Source organism: Lithobates pipiens, unplaced genomic scaffold (assembly GCF_037356315.1).
Source record: "Lithobates pipiens isolate NorthernLeopardFrog02 unplaced genomic scaffold, aLitPip1_a1.2 Scaffold_30, whole genome shotgun sequence".
NCBI classification, from domain to species: domain Eukaryota; kingdom Metazoa; phylum Chordata; class Amphibia; order Anura; family Ranidae; genus Lithobates; species Lithobates pipiens.
The window spans coordinates 5,270,117-5,291,357 of record NW_027507791.1 but is presented as its reverse complement, the minus strand read 5'-3'; the positions used below and the strand labels follow the sequence as shown (position 1 = coordinate 5,291,357).

The window sequence follows — 21,241 nt, the reverse complement described above, 5'->3', positions numbered from 1 at the left end:
AAGCCTTAAAAAACAAAAACAAAAAAAACACAAGACCCCATGCTGTGCAGGAATCATGTGGGAAAAGGGGCAAGTGAGGGGTTGACCCTGCTATGACGTGCGTCTCCTGTAGGAACACTATCTCTGCCCCCAGGTGGTGCAGTTCATGCCAGAGACAACCCCTTTTACAAGGTGAACAAATCTCTCTCACATTGTATGACATAATCTTCATTCTACCTGCCATTGTCTCTGGACATATAGCTCCATGAACCTCTTATTGCAAACTCCATTCGATCGATGTCTATTTTCCCCACACTAAACCCTGCCCCACCCTGAATACCACCCCCAGATGCACCTGGCAAGAAATAAGAAAAAAACCTCTACAGACAAAAACAAAGTCCTCAAGACAATACCATATGTGGCATGTCCACTAAGGCCATGTAGTTTTTTGACGGGGAGCCGGTACCCTATTTTTAGAGGCACCCAGCTCCCCCTTCCTCCCCTGGCGCCAGAAGGAAGATCGCCCCCTCCCTGCAATCTTCTGGGACATGTCGCAGGTCCTAGAAGATTGCCCGGCCATGCTTAGCACGGCATGCACAGTGCACACCCAGCTGTGAAGCCACAGCCGGGTGCCCACAATTAGAATGCCGGCACCGTGGAAAGGAGTGAGGCTTCGGGTGGCCGCATCGCTGGACCCTGGGACAGGTAAGTGTCTGCTTATTAAAAGTCAGTAGCTACAGTTTTTGTAGCTGCTGACTTTTAAATGGGTAGAACTCCGCTTTAAGTCGTTAACCCATGACAGATGTTGTGCTTTGTTACTTGCTGCACATTTGTGCCTGGTGAGTGACTCAAACTATTGAAGGCAGAGATGCCTGGCAGCTCCAATTTTTTTAGAAGTTGAAAAAAAAAAAAAAAACCCTACATGTTTTTCAGTGTCTGATAAAATGAACCTGTGCGTTTTACATATGCTGATTGTCCAATATTATTATTATAATTTATTTTTATTTATTTTTTTATTCCAGAGCAACCATGCATCTCGCGTCTGCAGTTGCACAAATTGGAACTGATGAACTCTTGCTGCGCCAGCCTCTCCTCCAATGCTTTCGATCAGCTGTCCACTCTGAGAAGCGTATGCTTGCGGCATTATAAATATCTGCAGCATGAGGAATTCATTGAAACGCTTCTCCTAAAGCTTCCTCAACTGACCGAGCTGTGCATTGAGTGTAAGTTTCCCCTGTTCTTCTTCTGATTTTTGACAATTTCGTTCCTGATGTTGCAAAAAAAAAAAAAAAAAACACAAACTATCATTTCCCCTTTCACTTCTCTTCCTTTCACCCCGCTTTGTCTTCTCGTGTCCTCCCTGTGCCTCCAGGGTTGGAACCTTCTGTTACCTCCTCCATGGGGTGAGATGTAGATTATTCCTGGAACCTCTGTGTGTGTTAAGCCTTGACAAGGGGAAAGTAGTCCCAGTGGCAGAGCTCTCCCTCTTTGCTATCAGGTGCGGGACAGTTCTTTTTGTTTTAGTTTTTTGTTTTCAGAATTTTTATTTTTTTATTTGGGTGCATGTTGGCATTTGGCAGAAAAAAAGGGTCAGTTCACTTGTATTTGTTATAGGTGGAGTCCGGTGGCCTAAGTCATCACTTGGCTTCTTATACATCACCTGTCTCAGAGGGTGCAATCACCCTGATGTTTTTTTTGTTTTTGTTTTTTTGTATTTAAAGTGCATTCCATTTTTGCAGTCAAATTTTAAGAAAACTCAACTAGGCTTGTGTTCCTATTCACACTGAATACCTAAAAATATTAAAAGTTTTTTTTCTTTGAAGCAGGCCTGTGGGCAGACTGCAAGTTTCTCTGAACCATTTGAAATCAGCAAAAACTCAATCTGTTCCCCTTGACAAAGCAGGACACGTTGGGGTTGATTTACTAAAACTGGAAAGTGAAAAAGCTGGTGCAGCTCTGCATGGTAGCCAATCGGTTTCTAGGGGCTCATGCACACAGTTTTTACAGCTGTTTTGCTTTGCTTTTTTCTTTACTGCCTCTGAACTCTCCTTCATGTTAACCTATGTGTCTATGCACACATAAATGTTTAGTGGCAGTAAAAAAAAAAAAAAAAAAAGTGAAAGGCTATTATACGCACCTTAAAGTGGTTGTAAACCCTCTACAACCACTTTATACTACAGGCAAGCCTATAATTAGGCTTACCTGTAGCTACACTGGATATCTCCTAAACCTGCATGGTTTAGGAGATATCCCTTTATTTGCATGTGCCAACTTCCTCGGCACATACGTACATGCCGTTGCTTCAGTTACACTGTACCGTTACTGGCGACTCCCCCGCGCATTTGCGGGAGTGCTGTTATTGCAGCTGCAGCCAATCACAGCGCCGGAGCCACGTTACGCAGAAGTAACCCCTCTGGGAGATGTCAGCCGGCGGAGCATTTAACGAGGACCGCTGCGGGGGCTTCGATCTCAGGTAAGTAATTGATAATGATCTAGTATGCTAAGACGAAAATGTTAATGTATTTTATGTGATTGACCAGCACAAAGTGGCACATAATTGTGAAGATGAAGGTAAATATTAAATGTTTCTCTTACGTTTACCAACTGACACAGCTCCCTTCTTAGACCGTCGGGTTGTTATGCCACTTTCAGGAGAGGACTAGGCAGAACATGTTATAACAAAACCAGAATTTTCTAGTTCCGCCCAAGGGGCGGTCCCTTAGGTAACAACCACCCAGCCTGCCTGCTGCAGCCTCAGGTTTTTTTTCTTTCTGCCTAGTGAAGAAGGACCCAGGAATCCTGTGGGCCCATCGGTCCATGGATTTTTCTGCAGAAGTTTGCTTTTTGCTTAAGATTTAGATCCTGTGATCTACTATCAACAGCCAGCTGGGTGACAGGCGGGATACCCTTATCCTTGTAATCTCCCCAGCAAGCATGTGCAGACCAGAGCTCCACGCTGGGTCGGCCACGACATGCTCCTCAGGCTCCAGGGGCAGCTGGTGAGCTTAATGCTCTGGGTCACACATATGACCGGGCTACTGATGTTTGCGTCACAGTATGCCGGGCCAGCAGCCACCTAATCGGAGAGTGGGTCTGTGATGGAATGTCTCCCAGCTCGTCATGGCTGGTAAGTATAGCTCTCCCTGCCTCGGTGGGGCTGAGCAGCTGGGCATTCCCTGGGAGGTCCATTCGGGGGTCCCTCACCTCCCTCTCTTCTCTCCGTGTCCCCTGTCTCTATCTCCCCCACAGCTCCACCCCCCCGTGGGGGATGCTGCATGGGCTGCTGAGTGGTGTGTGTGCCATAGACAAGGGCTCCCTGGGAGGGGCTCTCACCTGGGGTGGGGACTGCGCTGGGTAGCTGTGCCCTGGATGTCTGTAGGTCTCTCCCCTGGGTGTCTGAAGGCTGTGTCTGCTGATCGCTGTAGCGCTGTTTTGCCGCCATTTCCTCTGCCTGTTTTCACTGTCCCTCATTGCGTACAGTGCTCATTTGCCATTTTTGGTGTGACCAGGGAGCAGCATGGTCTGTCTCCATTCTACTGTAGTCCAGCGGCCATTTACCCTGTGTTTATGTCCTTTTATACTGGATGCTCGGTGGCCATTTTGTTGAAGCCTAAACATGTTGTTCATGTTCAGCGCTGTACTCTAGGGCTCAGCACAGCCCGGTTTTCTCTCACAGGCATTTGGGAGCGGACACAGGCACTTCTAGCTGGACAGCGCAGAACTCGTCAGGGTGGTGAGTCCTGCGGTGGGGGCCCCTCAGCCTGCAGCAGTTAGGAGGGCGGGACCATCACTGTCCTAAGTCCCCAACAGGTGGCAGACAGGGTAGGGTCAGCATGGCTTCAGAAACTGGTGTTTCTTCCCCTGATATCCAGGCAATTGCAACCGGTTCACCTGCAGACAGTGCAGTGCCTCTGGACGCTTTGTTGGCGGTCCTTAACCCGTTTGTTGCCAAGATGGAGGCGGTGTGTGGGCGCACAGGTAGTAAAAAGCTGCCCCCCCCCCCGTCCTCCAGGGAGAGCTCTGACGCAGACTCTGGCCCCGCCGAGGGTTGTGACCCCTGTTCTGTCGTTTCAATTGACGCTGACCAGGACCGATCAGACAGTGAGGATGAGTCCCTGTCCGGGTCCGTGCGCTACAGAGCGCTTGTTGGAGCACTTATCACAGCTGTGTGTGATACCCTGAAAATTCAGAAGACAGCAGATCCCTCTGCTGATGTAGTGGTCCTTTTTGGGTCCCGTAAGCCAGCCTGTACACCTAAGGTGTTTCCGTATCTGACTTATTTCGATAATTCATATACAAGGAATGGGGTCAACCGCAACGGACCTTTTCGGTCCCCAAATACATGGCAGTGCGTTACCCCTTTGAGGAGAGCCTTCTGAATTAATGGTCGGCTCCTCCGGTCGTGGACCCCCCAGTATCCGGGTTAAACAAAGTAACCACGATCCTGGTAGAGGGGACTCCTGCCTTTAAGGATCCCACGGACAGGAAGGCCGAAGCAGTGGCTCGTTCCTTGCTTACGGTTGTGGGGTCAGCAGTGCAACCAGTACTGGCATCCGCACTTAACTGAGTGGGCAAAACTTTTGCACCACGAATTGGGGGAGCAAAAGTCTTCTCCTGTCTGCGTGGATCTAGCAGACCAGCTAGTGCAAGGCCTTAAGTACGTTTGTGACACGGCCCTGGATACTCTCCCTCTGTTATCCAGGGCTTGCGTGTCAGCAGTGGCGCTGAGGCGCCTGATTTGGCTAAAATGCTGGTCGGCTGACCAGGCATCTAAAAAAGCCCTGATGGATTTACCCATCCTTGGCGAGCGGCTCTTTGGAGCCTCATTGGATAATATTATTAAAAATGCTACAGATGGTAAGAGTATCCTACTCCCACAGGCCAGGAAGGCTAACGAGCCACACTGTAGGCAAGTGCCCTCATTTTCCGCTCACAAGCGGCTTTTTTGTCGGCCTGGAGCTTCGACCAAAAGTCCCCAGCCCGACAGGACGATCTCTGAAGGACAAAAACATCCCTGGAACCGCAAGCCTAACAAGCATATCGCATGAAGGTTTACTCCATCCTGCAACACGGGTGGGGGGGGGTCGCCTTCGGGAGTGTGTGGCCCGGTGGAACTCTCGGCTGTCTGATCAATAGGTCTGTGATCTCATTTGCTCTGGCTACAACATAGTTTCTCTCTTGGCCACCAAACAGATTCCCCCCCAGCATACCCGTATTCCCGGCTCGCCGGGAGGCCCTAATGGGGGCGGTAAGGGACCTGCTGAGTCGCAGGGTGATAGTACCAGTTCAGGAGCCAGAAAGGTTCCAGTGGTTCTACTCCAATCTGTTTGTAGTCCACAAAAAGGAAGGGGTACGTCCAATCTTGGACCTAAAAGCCCTTAATTACTTTGTAAAAGTAGAGGTTCAGAATGGAATCCGTTCCCTCAGTAGTCGCTGCACTCCATCAAGGGGACTTCCTGGCATCTTTGGACATCCAGGATGCGTACCTGCACATACCCATATGCCTTCAACATCAGAAGTTTCTACAATTTGCAGTTGGGGAAGCCCACTAGCAGTTTGTGGCTCTCCCTTTTGTTTGGCATCAGCCCCAGAGTCTTTACCAAGGTGTTGGCTCCTGTTCTGGCTGTGGCAACGCGGGATCGCAATCGTATGTTACCTAGACGATCTCCCTCTGAGAGCATCTGCCGCATCAGAATTGGAGGAGGATGTGGGGATCACCATGCAGACCCTGCATGAATTTTGGTGGCTGTTGAACCAAAAAAAGTCATACTGACTCAGCGCTTGGAGTACCTAGGCTTTCTGCTGGACTCCAGGGAAGCGAGAGTGTTTCTCCCTTCAGACAAACTGCAGACTCTCAAAGCCACGGTAAAACTGCTGATCAACCGCAGGTGGTCATCGCTACGCTTCTGCAGAGTCCTAGGACTCATGGTGGCCTCCTTAGAGGCAGTACCATATGTCCAGTTTCACACCAAAGTCTTGCAGAAGGAGATTTTGACCAAATGGGACAAATCTCCAATATCTCTGCTCTGGTGGCTGAGATCCCCTGCAATTCGGTCCGGGAAGTTGTTGCTACCTCTGAATTGGGCAGTGATCACAACCTACACCAGCCTAACCGGCTGGGGTGGAGTAATGGGAGATCAGTCGACCCAGGGCCTCTGGTCAGAGGAAATATCCAAGTTGCCGCTCAATGTGCTTGAGCTATGAACGATCAGGCTATATCTCTCCACATGGTCGATAAGACTTCGAGGGCATCCGATCAGGATCCAGTCAGACAACGCCATGGCGGTGGCATATGTCATTCATCAAGGAGAAACAAGAAGCTCGGCCGCCGCACGGGAGGTCGCTCACATCCTTCAGTGGGCAGAGCGACAGGTACTGGCCCGATCGGCCATTTACATCCCGGGAGTGGAGAACTGGCAGGTGGACTACCTAAGTCGCCAGATGCTGGACCCAAGAGAATGGGCATTGCATCCGGAGGTGTTCAGGCTACTGTGCCTGCGATGGGGCACCCCAGACTTTGATCTTCTGGCCTCCCGTCTCAATCGGAAAGGTGCCGAGATTCGTGCCCAGGACAAGAGATCCTTGGGCAGACACACTGGTTGCTCCGTGGGGTCAGTACCAGCTGATCTATGCCTTTTCTCCGCTAAAACTGTTACCACGTCTGCTTCGCAGAGTGGGGGCCGAGGGGATCCCAGTAATACTGGTTGCCCCAGATTGGCCTCAGCGTCCCTGGTACGCAGACCTAGTGCGTCTGGTGGCGGACGCCCCCTGGCGACTGCCGTTACGGAAGGACCTTCTGTCTCAAGGTCCGATTCTCCATCCTGCTTTACCATCACTGGTTTTAACGGCATTGGCTATTGAGAGCCAGGTGTTCTCCATGTGAGGAGAAAGGATGGAGTCCGTGCTCCTATTCTATATCCAGGATCCTGCTGTTTTTACAGCGAGGATTAGACCAGAAATTTAAGCACCATTAAAGGACAAATATCAGCTTTGGCTGTCTTTCTTTTTTTTTTTTTTTCAGCGACCCCTGGTGTCTCACTCCTTAGTGAGCACTTTTGTTCAAGGGGTCCGACATGTAGTTCCTCCATTTCCTAGTGGCCATCACATCTGCCAGGAGGGTTTCGGAACTGGTGGCCTTGTCTTGCAAGTCGCCCTATCTGGTTATCCACAAGGATAAGGCAGTGTATCATCCGCAACCTTCTTTTCTACCGAAGGCGGTTTCGGCATTCCACATTAATGAAGACATTGTGTTACCATCTCTGTGTCCTAAACCGACACATCCTAAGGAGGTGGCCCTACATGGAACATGGTCTGGGCTCTGAGGGTGTATTTGTCTGCTACGGCTCCCTTTCGGAAGTCAGACTCCTTGTTTGTTTTGGTGGCTGGTCCGAAAAAAGGCATGGCGGCCTCGTCGGCCACCATTTCCAGGTGGATCAGACAAATTGTAGTACAGGCCTACGCCTTGAAGCGGTAGGTGCCCCCCTTTCCAGTCATGGCCCACTCCACCAGGGCAGTTGAAATGTCTTCGGCCTTCCGACATCAAGTGTCTGTCGCTCAAGTGTCTAAAACGGCGACTTGGTCGTCTGTTCACACCTTTACAAAATTCTACAAGGTAGATGTCAGTGCATTGGCTGATGCCTGTTTTGGTTGCAAAGTTTTGCAAGCGGCTGTGTAATTGCACTAAAGTTTTTTTTGGGGGGGTTTTTTTCAGTTTTTTTGGCAAAAAACTGTTACTTTTAAGTAAATGCACTGTTGCATTTGTTACCGCAAGTTTTGGAGGCAATTTGTAAGGTAGTGACTCCCAGATTGAGGAGCTCTGTTTTTTTTTTTTATGGGTAAAAGTTATATGCTGTTCCAACACTCTGTGTTTTTTTTTTTTTTTTTTATTATTTTTTTTTTTTTTTTTTGGGTGAAGTTTTTATACTGTTTCCCACATGCCATTGTGGGTGAAGTTTTTATGCTGTTTCCCACCCCTCGTTTTGGCACTGCTTGGGGATGTCCCAATGGTCTAATAAAGGAGCTGTGTCAGTCAGTGAACGTAAGAGAAAATAGGATTTTTAGTACTCACCTTAAAATTCTTTTCTCTGTAGTTCACCGACTGACACAGCCTCCCCTACTATTTTTTATGTTATACTGCTTGTAACGTACTGAGGCTGCAGGAGGCAGGCTGGGGGGTTGTTACCTAAGGGCTCGCCCCTTGGGCGGAACTAAAAAGTTCTGGTTTTGTTGTAACATGTTAACATGTTCTGCATAGCCCTCTCCTGAAAGTGGTGTAACAACCCGATGGTCTAAGAAAGGAGCTGTGTCAGTCGGTGAACTACAAAGATAAGGATTTTATAGGTGAGTACAAAAAATCCTATTTTTTCAAAATTTTGAATATGTGAAAAGTGTGGTGTATTTGCCTTCAGAGGTTACCTAATTGGTAAACGGAGTCCATCTGTGTTTAATTTAATTTCAGTATAAATACAGCAGTTCTGTGAAGCCCTCAGTGGTTTGTTAGAGAACCTTGGTGAACAAACCACATCATGAAGGCCAAGGAACACACCAGACAAGTCATTGATAAAGTTGTGGACAAGTTTAAAGCAGGGTTAGGTTATATAAAAAAAAAAAAAAAATCCCAAATTTTGAACATCTTACGGAGCTCTGTTCAATCCATCAACCGAAAATGGAAAGAGTATGGCACAACCGAAAACCTACCAAGACATGGCTGTCCACCTAAACTGACAGGCCGGGCAAGGAGAGCATTCATCAGAGAAGCAGCCAAGTGGTCCATGGTAATTCTGGAGGAGCTGCAGAGATCCACAGCTCAGGTGGGAGAATCTGTCCACAGGACAACTATTAGTCGTGCTCTCCGCAAATCTGACCTTTATGGAAGAGTGGCAAGAAGAAAGCCATTGTTAAAAGAAAGTCATAAGAAGTCCCATTTGTAGTTTGCGAGAAGCCATGTGGGAGACGCAGTAAACATGTGGAAGAAGGAGCTCTTGGTCAGCTGAGACGAAATTTGAACTTTTTGGCCTAAAAGCAAAATGCTATGTGTGAGGGATAAATAACACTGTACATCACCCTGAACACACCATCCCCACCGTGAAACATGGTTGTAGCATCATGTTGAGGGGAGCAGTGACAGGGAAGCTGGTCAGAGTTGATGGGAAGATGGATGGAGCCAAATACAGGGCAATCTTAGAAGAAAACCTGTAATGCCGCATACACACGACGGGACTTTTCGAGAGACTAGGCCTGCCGTTCTTTCCGACTGAGTTTCAGCAGAGTTCCGACGGACTTTCGGAATGAACGGACTTGGCCACACACAATCACACCAAAGTCCAACGGATTCGAATGTGATGACATATGACTGGACTAGAATAAGGAAGTTTATGGCCAGTAGCCAATAGCTGCCCTAGCGTCGGTTTTTGTCCGTCGGACTAGCATACACACGAACGGATTTCTCGGTCTGGCGGAGTTCCGGTGGAAAAATTTAAAACATGTTCTATTTCTAAAGTCCGCCGGATTTTTGTCAAGCAAAGGTCCGATGGAGCCCACAAAGGACTCGTTCCGTCGGACCTTTGCTGTCAAAAAGTCCGGTCGTGTGTACGCGGCATTAGTCTGCAAAAGACTTGAGGCTGGGGCGGAGGTTCAACTTCCATCACAATGGCCCTATACAGCAAGAGCTACAATGGAATGGTTTAGATCAAAGCATATTCGTGTGTTAGAATGGGCCCATTCAAAGTCCAGACCTAAATGCAATTGAGAATCTGTGGCAAGACTTGAATATTGCTGTTTAGACGCTCTCCATCCAGTCTGACGGAGCTTGAGATATTTTGCAAAGAAGAATGGGCAAAAATGTCCCTCTCTAGATGTGCAAAGCTGGTAGAGACATCCCCAAAAGGACTTGCAGCTTTAATTGCACTGAAAGGGTTCTACAAAGTATTGACTCAGGGGGGCGCCATACAAATTCACACTTTTTATTTATTTATTTATATATATATATAATGAAAAATTTGGAAAACACAATTATGTGCCACTTTGTGTTGGTCTATCACATAAAATCCCAATAAAATACATTTATGTTTTTGGTTGTAACATGACAAAATGTGGAAAATATCAAGGCTTATGATTACTTTTTTGTTTTGGCTATACAATTTTTCTTAAGATTTGCCAATGTATGTATGGCCAGCCTAACTCTGAACAGTTCTGTTAAAGCATAACTGAGGCTGGCCATATATTATACAATTTTCTTGTACAATTTTCCTTTAGATTTACCGAAACCGTATAATATGAGGTCAGACCTAAAACTCTTTAAATTTTGTATGCGGTCAGGCAGGCCTTTGCACTACATAGTTGAAGGTAAATTGAACAAGAAAATTGTATAAAGTATAGCAACCTTTTTTTGGAGTGGAGAGGGAATAGTTGTCAGTTTTTATTGCTGTCTGTGCCCCTGTTGGAGATTCACCTCTCTATTTGTCCTGTTTACCGTTATCATTGAAAGTAAAAGAAAATCCCAAATTTTTGGTTGTCCCCAGAAAATTCCTTATAGATTTACCTTTAACTATGTAGTGAAGGGCCTGCCTGATTGCATACAACTTGAAAATGTTTAGGTCTGACCTCATGTATGGTTTAGGTAAATCTAAAGGAAAATTGTATAACGCTTGGTGAGCTTTACTCTAGGCAAAACTTTTCCTTAAATTTTGTATATAGTTCTACTTTTTTGTGAAAAAAAAAAAAAAAACCCAAAAAACTTGCTGATTGGTTTCTATTCACAGCTGCACCATATTTTGCACTCTCCAGTTTTAGGCTGGGTTCACACCTATGGAAATTGGATGTGGGTTTCTCCGCATCCAGTTCGCATGACAGGAGATTGTGACCGGCACTCTATGGAGCCGGTTCACATATCTCCATTGCGGCTACGGAGCAGCTTGTACGGGAATGCTGTGCGTCTTTGGATTTGGGCAAAAATTCGGCCCTGATTCATCCCTCAAATGGAGAATAGGGATGCACCGGACTCCCCTGCTGTGAACCGCATCCATCGGAGGTGTGAACCCAGCCTTAGTAAATCAACCCCAGCTTGTTTTTTGTTTTTTTAAAGAGGAACTACAGTCTGCTCACATAACTTAGGATAAAAACATCTTTGCCATTCTGAAGCTTCCCTCCAACAACTTTGCATATATTTTATATATGCTGTGATTCTGCACTTGCCAAATATGCTGCAGAAATCTCCCTCCGCTAAATCTGGCTGTATCCATTTTAACTGTGGGCAGCTGAAGCTGCTGCCTGTTCACTTCCTGGATTTACACAGACACACACCTCCCAGCTCTGCAGCTCTCATTGGTCCTCTTATGACTTCTCCCCCCTCCCTTTTTGGCAAACTCTCATGAGAGAGAGAGAGCTGTGCATGATGTCATAAGCCTATGACTAGACAAACAGGAAGTGGGCTGTATAAGGTATTTACTGGCAGAAAAAAAAAAATTCTATACAAAGTTAAAACAACAACAAGGGCGGAAGATTTAATAGATAAAAAAAATGATTGAATGTCCGCTTTAAGGTGTTATCCCAGTTTGGCTGCAAAATAGGAAATGGGCTTTTAAAAAAAAAAAAAAAAAAGGGGGGGGGTAAGGGTTTCAACCCCCCCCCATCTCAATGGCTGCAGAATCTATGCAGATATGAGAACTTAAAGTGACTAATTTTAACAAAAAAAATTAAATAAATAAATTGCTGTCTGGTATATAAAATGCAAATTCATGCAGTGGCTTTCAGTGTTTCCACTCTGCCTATTTGCTGGTCCTTTGTGATTGGGCAAAGCCATGTATACTGCTGGAGGTGACCGGCTCACCAAAGGCTCCACTGCACAAAGAATTGATCAGTCTATAATTTTATTGGGAGGTTTATTTTAACTGTGAGAGACAGAATAACAAAAATATCCAGAAAAACGCATTTCAAAAAAGTTATAAATTGATTTGCATTTTAAAGAGTGAAATAAGTATTTGATCCCCTATCAATCAGCCAGATTTCTTGCTCCCAGGTGTCTTCTATTCAGGTAACCAGCTGAGATTAGGAGTGCTCCTAATCTCAGCTGGTTACCTGTATAAAAGACACCTGTCCGGAGAAGCAATAGGTCCATCTGATTCCAATCTCTCCACCGTGGCCAAGACCAAAGTGCTTTCCATGGATGTCGGGTATAACATTGTAGACCTACACAAGACTGGAATGGGCTAAAAGACCATCGCCAAGCAGCTTGTCAAGAGAGAGGGTGACAACAGTTGGTGCGATTATTCACAAATAGAAGAAACCCAAAATAATTCTGAATCTCCCACGGTCTGTGGCTCCATGCACGATTCCACCTTGTGGAGTTTTGATGATCATGAGAACGGTGAGGAATCGGCCCAGAACTACACAGGAGACTCTTGTCATTAATCTCAAGGCAGCTGGGACCATGGTTGCCAAGAAAACAATTGGTAACACACTACACCGTAAAGGCTTGAAATCCTGCAACACCTGCAAGGCCCCCCTGCTGAAGAAAGCACATGTACAGGCCCATTTTAAGTTTGCTAATGAACATCTGAATGATTCAGAGGAGAACTGGATGAAAGGGTTGTGGTCGGATAAGACCAAAATCAAGCTCTTTGACGTCAACTCAGTTTGCTGTGTTTGGAGGAGGAGGAACGCCATCTATGATCCTAAGAACACCATCCCCACTCCTACACATGGAGGTGGAAAAATTATGCTTTAGGGGTGTTTTTCTGCTAAGGGGACCGGACAACTTCACCACATCAAAGGGACGATGGACGAGGCCATGTACTGTCAAATCTTGGGTGGGAACCTCCTTCCCTCAACCAGAACACTGAAGATGGGTCATGGATGGGTATTTCAGCATGACAATGACCCAAAACACACCATCAAGGCAACAAATAAGTGGCTCATATATGGTTTAGGTAAATCTAAACGAAAAATTGTATAACGCTTGGTGAGCTTTACTCTATAAAAAATTTAAAGGAAAAGTTTCCCTATATATTTGGCTCTGTTTCAGGGCCAGATTCAGGCAAAAACTCTGCCCCGATTCGTCCCTGAAATGAAGAATGGGGATGCACCGGACCCCCTGCTGTGAGCCGCATTCATCGGAGGTGTGAACCCAGCCTTAGTAAATCAACCCCAACTTGTTTTTTTGTTTTTGTTTTCAACACTGTTGCACATGGAGGTGAAAAAATTATGCTTTGGGGGACAACTTTGCCGCATCAAAGGGACGATGGACGAGGCCATGTACCATCAAATCCTGGGTCATGGATGGGTATTTCAGCATGACAATGACCCAAAACACACCATCAAGGCAACAAACAAGTGGCTCAAGAAGAAGCACATTTAGGTCTTGGAGTGGCCCAGCCAGGCCTTAATGCCATAGAAAATATGTGGAGGGAGCTGAAGGTTCGAGTTACTAAATGTCAGCCTTGAAAACCTTAATGACTTGGAGAGGATCTGCAAAGGGGAGTGGGACAAAATCCCTCCTGAGATATGTGCAAACCTGGTGGCCAACTACAAGAAACATCTGACCTCTGTGATTGGCCAACAAGGGTTTTCCCACCAAGTACTAAGTCATGTTTAGTGAAGGGGCCAAATACTTATTTCACTCAATATAATTGATTTATAACTTTTTTTGAAATGCATTTTTGTGGATATTTTTGTTCTCTCTCACTGTTTATAATAAACCTACCGTTAAAATTATAGACTGACCATTTCTTTGTCAGTGGGCAAATGTACAAAACCAGCAGGAGGCCAAATACTTTTTTTGCCTCTCGCTGTATGACCTATTTTGCTCTAAAAAAAAAAAAAAAAAAAAAAAAATTTGAAAAGTTGCTGCAGCCCAGAATCCGATAAATCACTTTCTTTTCCAAACTTCACCTTCCTGTCCACCAGTTAGCATTGAAAAGTTTTGGCTGATTACAATGGATCAGAAGTAAAGAAAGTGGAGGCACTGAAAGCTACGGCAGAGTTTAGAATTGCATGTGTTTTTTTTTTTTTGTTTTTTTTTTTTATTTGTTGTATTTTTTATTATTTTTTTTTTTTTGTTTTAAGTACAAAAATCTAAACGATGGAGCCCATAATTGTTATAAGAAACTGCATGGTGGTGTAAGTCTTCAGTAGCTGCCAAATTTGACTGACCCTAAAATAATTATGGTGGGAGAGCGTGGATAAATAATTTTTTATTTTTTTTTTCTCCATCCACATCTTGTAAATTTGAAGAGGAAGTCCAGTGACAGTTATTTCATTACAGTTAATCATTTGAATAAAATTGGTTTGCCTGACCAGGCACCCCGCATACCTTTATTCTCGCATGGGGCTGCTTAACTTGTTAACTCAATTAAGAGAAGTATTGGAATAGTAAAAAAATAAATAAAAATCATACTCGCCTAGATGGCTGCCACACCGATCCCAGCAAGTGTCCCCTGCCACCTCTAAGACCGAGAACGGAGTGGTCAAAGACAGCTGATCGGTCAGCTCCTGATCCCTCAGCCTGCAGAGAGCTTGTCACCATCAGTCACTGCCTCTGCTCTGCCCTCCAGCGTTTTTTTTCAGGCTCTCAGGGGCTTGTTGGAAGGTTGAAGCAGATGCCAGTCCAGCCTTCTGGGTGTATCCCGACCATATGATTGGGATCTTTTCAGACCTGGCTCTGTGATGTCAGCAGACTTTAGCCAGCTGTCACCTGAAATTGGGTCACAGGAGTGCAGAAGTAACTGGATTTCTGTGGCGCACAGGAAAATTGGCTAAAAAAAAGCTTTTTCCATACTTCTCCTTTTTAAAACGGTAAACTTTAGGATGTTTGTTTATGGGCCCTAGGTGCCCAACAACCAGCTGAGATGCTCCATCTCATTGGATGATCCCAACAACTGCAATATACACTATACTGTCAAAAGTGTTGTGACGCATGCCTTTACACACACATAAACTTTAACGGCATCCCAGTCTTGGTCCGTAGGGTTTAACAATGGGTTGGCCCACCCTTTGCAGCTATAACAGCTTCAACTCTTCTGGGAAGGCCGTCCACAAGGGAGGAACTTGACTGGTCTGCACAGAGTCCTGACCTCAACCTGATAGAACACCTTTTGGGATGAATTAGAGCAGAGACACTGAGCCAGGCCTTGTTGTCCAACATCAGTGCCTGAACCCACAAATGAACTTCTAGAAGAACGGTCAAACATTCCCATAGACACACTCCTAAACCTTGTGGACAGCCCTCCCAGAAGAGTTGAAGCTGTTATAGCTGCAAAGGGTGGGCCAACTCAATATTGAACCCTACGGACTAAGACTGGGATGCCATTAAAGTTCATGTGCGTGTAAAGGCAGGTGTCCCAATATTTTTGAAAGGTATAGTGTATGTAAAGCCCCTCAAGAATAAATTCTGGTGTGCTGTCAGGACAAAGCGTGTAGATATTTGAATTATTGATTACCATTTATTGTTGTAATGAAATAATATTTAAGACTAGAGTTCCTCTTGTGCAATGGTCTTGTAGAAAGTGAATGTAAAAAAGGTTAGGTATGCCTTTGAGTGTTCATTTCTCCAGGCTGACTGATGTATTTGTTTGCCAGGGGCTGCACCATTTGTGCCACTTATGGGTCCGATAAGTTCTAAATTAGAAAAGTTGAGTGTGGTAGGGACTAATATTTCCAACGCGACTCTCAGCTGGATCTCCCGCAGCGCCACTCAGCTGAAGTGCCTGAATCTGAGCTTCTCCCACGGCTACGACCAAGACATAGTGAAAAGCTTCCCACGGCTGTTTCCACACTTGCAAAACCTCTACCTCAGGTAATCCAATGCTAAGACTGCATCGAGGAGTGTTTTTGCCTAGGGTGCCTAATATGTCATTAGTTGTTATTTTACTTTAAAGTAATCCTGTCACTAGAGGGTCAAAAATGAAAGGCATGCCTGGCAAAATATGCTTGGAAGGAGGCCCACTGTTCACGTCACCGGCTGCATCTAAAGTAAATATCTCCTGAATGCGCACCGTATTATAGGCTTGCCTATAGGTAAAAAATTGGCATGGGAGTTTACTCCCACTGTAAAGGATAAGAGGTCATTCCATTGTCTGCCTTGGTTTTCGGGGGTTTCCTCCATGTGAAGGTGACACACAGAACGAGTGATGAACACGCCGTCTCTCATGCTGGCCAGTTTTTGTCCCACTGTTTCAATGCTCCTTTTTCTCAGTGTCTTGCTGGGGTTTGCTGCTCCCTCAAAACCTGCGACACCTGAGGCATTGTGCTGTGTGATAAAACTGCACATTTTACAGTGGCCTTTGATTGTGGCCAAACTAAGGCATACCTGTGCAATAATCATGCTGTCTAATCAGCATTTGATATACCACACCTGTGAGGTGGATGGATTATCTTGGCAAAGGAGAAGTGCTCACTAACACAGATTTAGACAGATTTTAAAACGGAGAGAAATAGGCCTTATGTGTACATAGAAAAAGTCATAGATCTCATGATAAATAGGGGCAAACACATTGCATTTATAATTTTGTGTATATCTGTGTGTGTATGTATGTGTGTGTGTAATATATATATATGTGTGTGTGTGTGTGTGTGTGACACACACACACACACACACACACACACACACACACACACACACACACACACACACACACACACACATACATATATATATATTTATATATATTATTTTAGGGGTGCACCGAATGGGTTTTTTTGGTGCTGAAAACCAATACCGAAACAGCACCGATACCGAAACATATTTAAGAAAATATGTATTTTATACAGGATATGGTCAGAGACTGGGGACGTGGTACAGGAGGTGTCCCCCGTATTGCAGCCAGAGTGCCCCATTGCACAGCCAGCCTGTGAAGGGAGGAGAGCCGCCTCCACCGCCTGTTTGATCACAGCGCTGGGAACATCACAGCTTTCATTTCAATAGCTGTGTGTTCCCTGCCGCGCCGTCACACATAGCACTTTGATAGACAGATCATCTGTCCAATCCTGCGGGTGATGTCTATCAAAGTGCCCGGACAAGGGGGAGGGGCTGTGTGTGACACACACACACACACACACACACACACACACACACACACACACACACACACACACACACACACACACACACACACACACACACACACACACACACACACACACACACACACACACACACACACACACGTGTGTGTGTGTGTATGTATATAATAAATTGTGTGTGTATATGTATGTATATATATATATATATATATATATATATATATATATATAATCTCTCTCTATCAAACAAACAAATATATACAATTAGATGTGATTATGTAGTGTGAGGGGTTTGCGATTTTAGTGCTGTGTATTTTTGAATACAATTTTGTTATTAGTCCTACCACTACTATGCCAAATTTGAGGAAAAACGCAACAAAATGTTTCCATTGAAGTCTATATAGGCCACAGAATCATTCTACCTCCGTGTGATTCTGTGTGACTCAAAGTAGTTTCGATATTCCCATCGCACGCTTTCCTGGATAAGGCTTTAGAAGTAATGGGAGCTGCTGCAACAACCAGCTGGAATTGGAACCCTCTCGGATCACATGCACATATTTGCCAGCACACCTTGGATCGCCACTTACGTACAAATCTTAATTGAAGAATGACCACAAAAAATGCAAAAAATAGTGCAACATTGCCGAACCACACAGGTCCTCCCTTCGTCAGGCATGTGATGGGGTGTAATGTCATCACATGCCTGACGAAGGGGTTCTGCGCAGATCCGAAACATTGCACTTTCTTTTTTTGTTTTTTCCGTGATTTGATCGTTCTTCAATCTACTGCAACGTTTTGCAGCTGCACAAGACCCCTTTGTCAGGCAGGTGATGACATCACATGCCCAACAAAGGGGGGCCTGCATGTTTCGGAAACGTACGGTTTTCTGTGATGGGATCATTCTTCAATAAAGATGGACATAATTGACAATCCAAGCTGTGCTGGTGAAATATGTGCATCTGATCTGTGTGACTCAAGTCGAATCGGAAATGACACTAATGTGAACCAGACATTTTAAAGTGTACAACGTCACTATCTTGCTGTTTTAAATAACTTTTTCCTTTTTTCTTGCAGTAACACCAGGTTGACAGAAGACGCTCTGGTTGTTTTAGCTAATTTGTACTCTTTGCGGGTTTTGGATATTTCAAATAACTTGCATCTGACTCCTGACACCATCCTGGCATTTCGGAAAATGACCTCCAACAGAATTGGCTTAATCCTCGAGAGGCCCATTGAAAGCGTGAAGTACTGCTGCTGGTGAGCGGGACTCGGAAGGTTCCGGATGAGTGTCTCTTCCTGTCACACTCTGCACCACTTGACACTGCTGCTGGAAGCACAGGACCTGTCTGGGAAATTATTTATTTATAATGATGCTGAACTCAGATTTCTTATTTATTTTACAACTTGTTGACTGGTAGACTTTTGCAGAGAAAGAGAGGGGAAAAAAATTATTTTTCTATCTAAACCCTAGTCTTTATCTACAAAAAGGAAAATTATGAATGTAAAAATGACAGATGCTATTCCAGCACTTCCCTGAAATGGACGGCAGATTTTAATCAACTGTTGTCACAGAATCTCCTTCCCCTTATTTACTGAACCTATTTTTTTTTTTTTTTAAAACGAAGTTGTACTTCTATAATTCATATATATATCCTTTACTGTGGATCAGTTATTTCAGCTCTGTCTAAGGTGGGATCAAAAGGTCATTCTATAGTTAAGTGCCTGATAATTTTCTATACTTTTTTTCATATCCTAATTCATTGAAGCACTTAGGGCTCAAACACTGTATTTGTAAGTATTCTTCACCCAATTTCTCCTATCTGCTAACAAGGTGCACTGTAATGCTCAGTTAATGTTATTCTGTGAGTTAGTATTGTGTTGTTACTACCCAACATTAGCTTGGAGTGTTTTTGTTTGTTTTTTTCTTTAGTTAAAGTGGGCATTACCTGTTTTGTCTCCCTGCGATGGGCGGCGGGGTCCACTGTCTGCTTCCCCCTCCCCCCTGCAGAGAGCGGCGGGGTCCCCTGTCTGCTTCCCCATCCCCCCTGCAGAGAGCGGTGGGGTCCCCTGTCTGCTTCCCCCTCCCCCCTGCAGAGAGCGGCGGGGTCCCCTGTCTGCTTCCCCCTCCCCCCTGCAGAGAGCGGCGGGGTCCCCTGTTTGCTTCTTCCCCTGCAGAGGGTGGCGGGGTCCCCTGTTTGCTTCTTCCCCTGCAGAGGGTGGCGGGGTCCCCTGTTTGCTTCTTCCCCTGCAGAGGGCGGCAGAGTCCCCTGTCTGCTCCCCCCCTGTGGTGGGTTGTGAGGTCCCTTGTCTGCTCCCCCCCCCCTGCGGTGGGTGGGGGGGTCCCCTGTCTGCTTCCCCCCCCCCCCCATTGCAGAGGGCAGTGGGGTCCCCTGCCTGCTCCCCCCCCCACGGTGGGTGGCAGGGTCCCCTGTCTCCTCCCCGCCCCCCCTTGCAGTGGGCGTCAGGTTCCCTGTCTGCTCTCCTCCTGCTGTGAGTGGTGGTTATTTGGTTTTTATCAGTGAGTAGTTTACGTCTGTCTCCTCCTCTTTGGTTTGGGCAACAAATGTGTCGCCTTGTGTAGGTTGGGCAGCAAAGACTGTCTCCTCCACCCCCTGGATAGGTAACAGCCATGTATTTAACACCAAAGAACTTCCAGTTGTTTTAACATAGAACCATTAAAAGGAGGGGAACCAAAGGGCACTAGAATAGAAACTATGGCTCTTCTATCTGTCATTAGATATTTGGCAGCGATGTATCTGACGATTTGCAATACCAGCATGGAGGATGTTCTAGGAACTTTGCAAGCCATATGATTTGGGCCCCCGGACTCGTAAAGCACATCCCTCTACTCAGCAGGGGATGTCTCTGATGATCCGTGATGAGCAGGAGGACGACAGGTCTGTCCCCACCCCGCTAAGCAGAGTGGACACAGCCATGCTGTTCTCTATGGGGCGGGTGGATGTAGATGGACAGGCTGTCCGTGTTCCATCCGGTCATCTGATCTGCCAGAAGGATGGAGAATGGATCTCTCATCCATCTGTTTTTTGGAGAAGAGGATCTTAACGGTGCCAGCGGCACCTGTCCATAGAGAACAATGGAGGGTCCAATCGGGTCCACCTGAAAAACTGACAGGTAGACATGATCAGATCACCCGTGTGAAATCAGCCTTAACAGCATCAAATAATTTTAAACCTTTTTGTTTAAAGCACTGGTCAATATCCTGCACTTGGACAAGTCTTTTTACCTGTTGCATTTAAAAACAACTGACAGGTTCACTGTGCGATCACTTTTAGCCAATCAAATCTTCCTATACCTTTTTTATTGTAAACTGCTGAAATGAATGGAGCAGTCTAATTGGTTGCTTTTGGTCTCAAAGCTACATCTTACAGATGCTTGTTAATCGTAACCCCCGACATGTAATCCTTTTTTTAAATCAAATTACATCAGTTTTCACAAAGCAAATCCAATTCATTCCAGAGCTCCCGGGTAACGCTGTTTCTCTGAGCTGCAAAGACTTGTCTTCTCACATGAGTTGGGCAGCAGTACGGGGGTCTCCTTTCCTGGGTAAGACAGCAGGTGGAGTGCTCTGTCCGCATCAAAGCCAGCCCATTTCATTCCAGTAGGTGCTATTTTTCTGCCATTTTAATCACTTGCCATCCGGGCCTATTTTGACACTCTCCTACATGTAAAAATCATTCTTTTTTTGCAAAAAATTTACTCTGAACTCTCAAAACATTTATATATGTTTTTTTTTGGGGGGGGGGGTTGATTTTTGTTTTTGCAGACACCCTAGGGAATAAAATGGCGGTCATTGCAACTTTTTTATGTCGCACGGTATTTGCGTAACAATTTTTCAATCGCGTTTTTGGGGGAAACAACCCTTTCATGAATTAAAAAATAACAAGTTAGCCCGATTTTTTTTTTATTTTTTTTATTTTTTTTATTTTTTATTTTTTATTTTTTAGTATAATGTGAAAGATGTTATGTCGAGTGAATAGATGCCTAACATGTCACGCTTTAAAATTGCACACACTCATGGAATGCCGCTAAACTTCAGTACTTAAATATCTCCATAGGCGATGCTTTACATTTTTTTTTTTTTTTTTTTTTTTTACAGGTTACTGGTTTAAAGTTACAGAGGACATCCTAGTGCTAGAATTGTTGTTCTCGCTCTAAGGCCCCTTTCACACTGGGGCGGGAGCGGCGATGATGGTAAAGCGGCGCTTTTTTCAGCGGTATAGCCACG

General features: G+C 45.4%; 1 protein-coding gene across 1 annotated transcript in view; it reads left to right on the top strand.

Annotated features, from left to right (window-relative positions):
- LOC143942319 (uncharacterized) overlaps positions 1 to 20,901 on the top strand; it is a 33,897-nt gene extending 12,996 nt beyond the window's left edge. Inside the window, exons 4-6 of the mRNA XM_077463550.1 lie at positions 1,002 to 1,202; positions 15,553 to 15,769; positions 18,070 to 20,901. Of these exons, the coding sequence (XP_077319676.1) occupies positions 1,002 to 1,202; positions 15,553 to 15,769; positions 18,070 to 18,256 (605 nt within the window). The 3' untranslated portion in view covers positions 18,257 to 20,901. The remainder of the gene's footprint in view (positions 1 to 1,001; positions 1,203 to 15,552; positions 15,770 to 18,069) is intronic.
- The last annotated feature ends 340 nt before the right edge of the window (positions 20,902 to 21,241 follow it).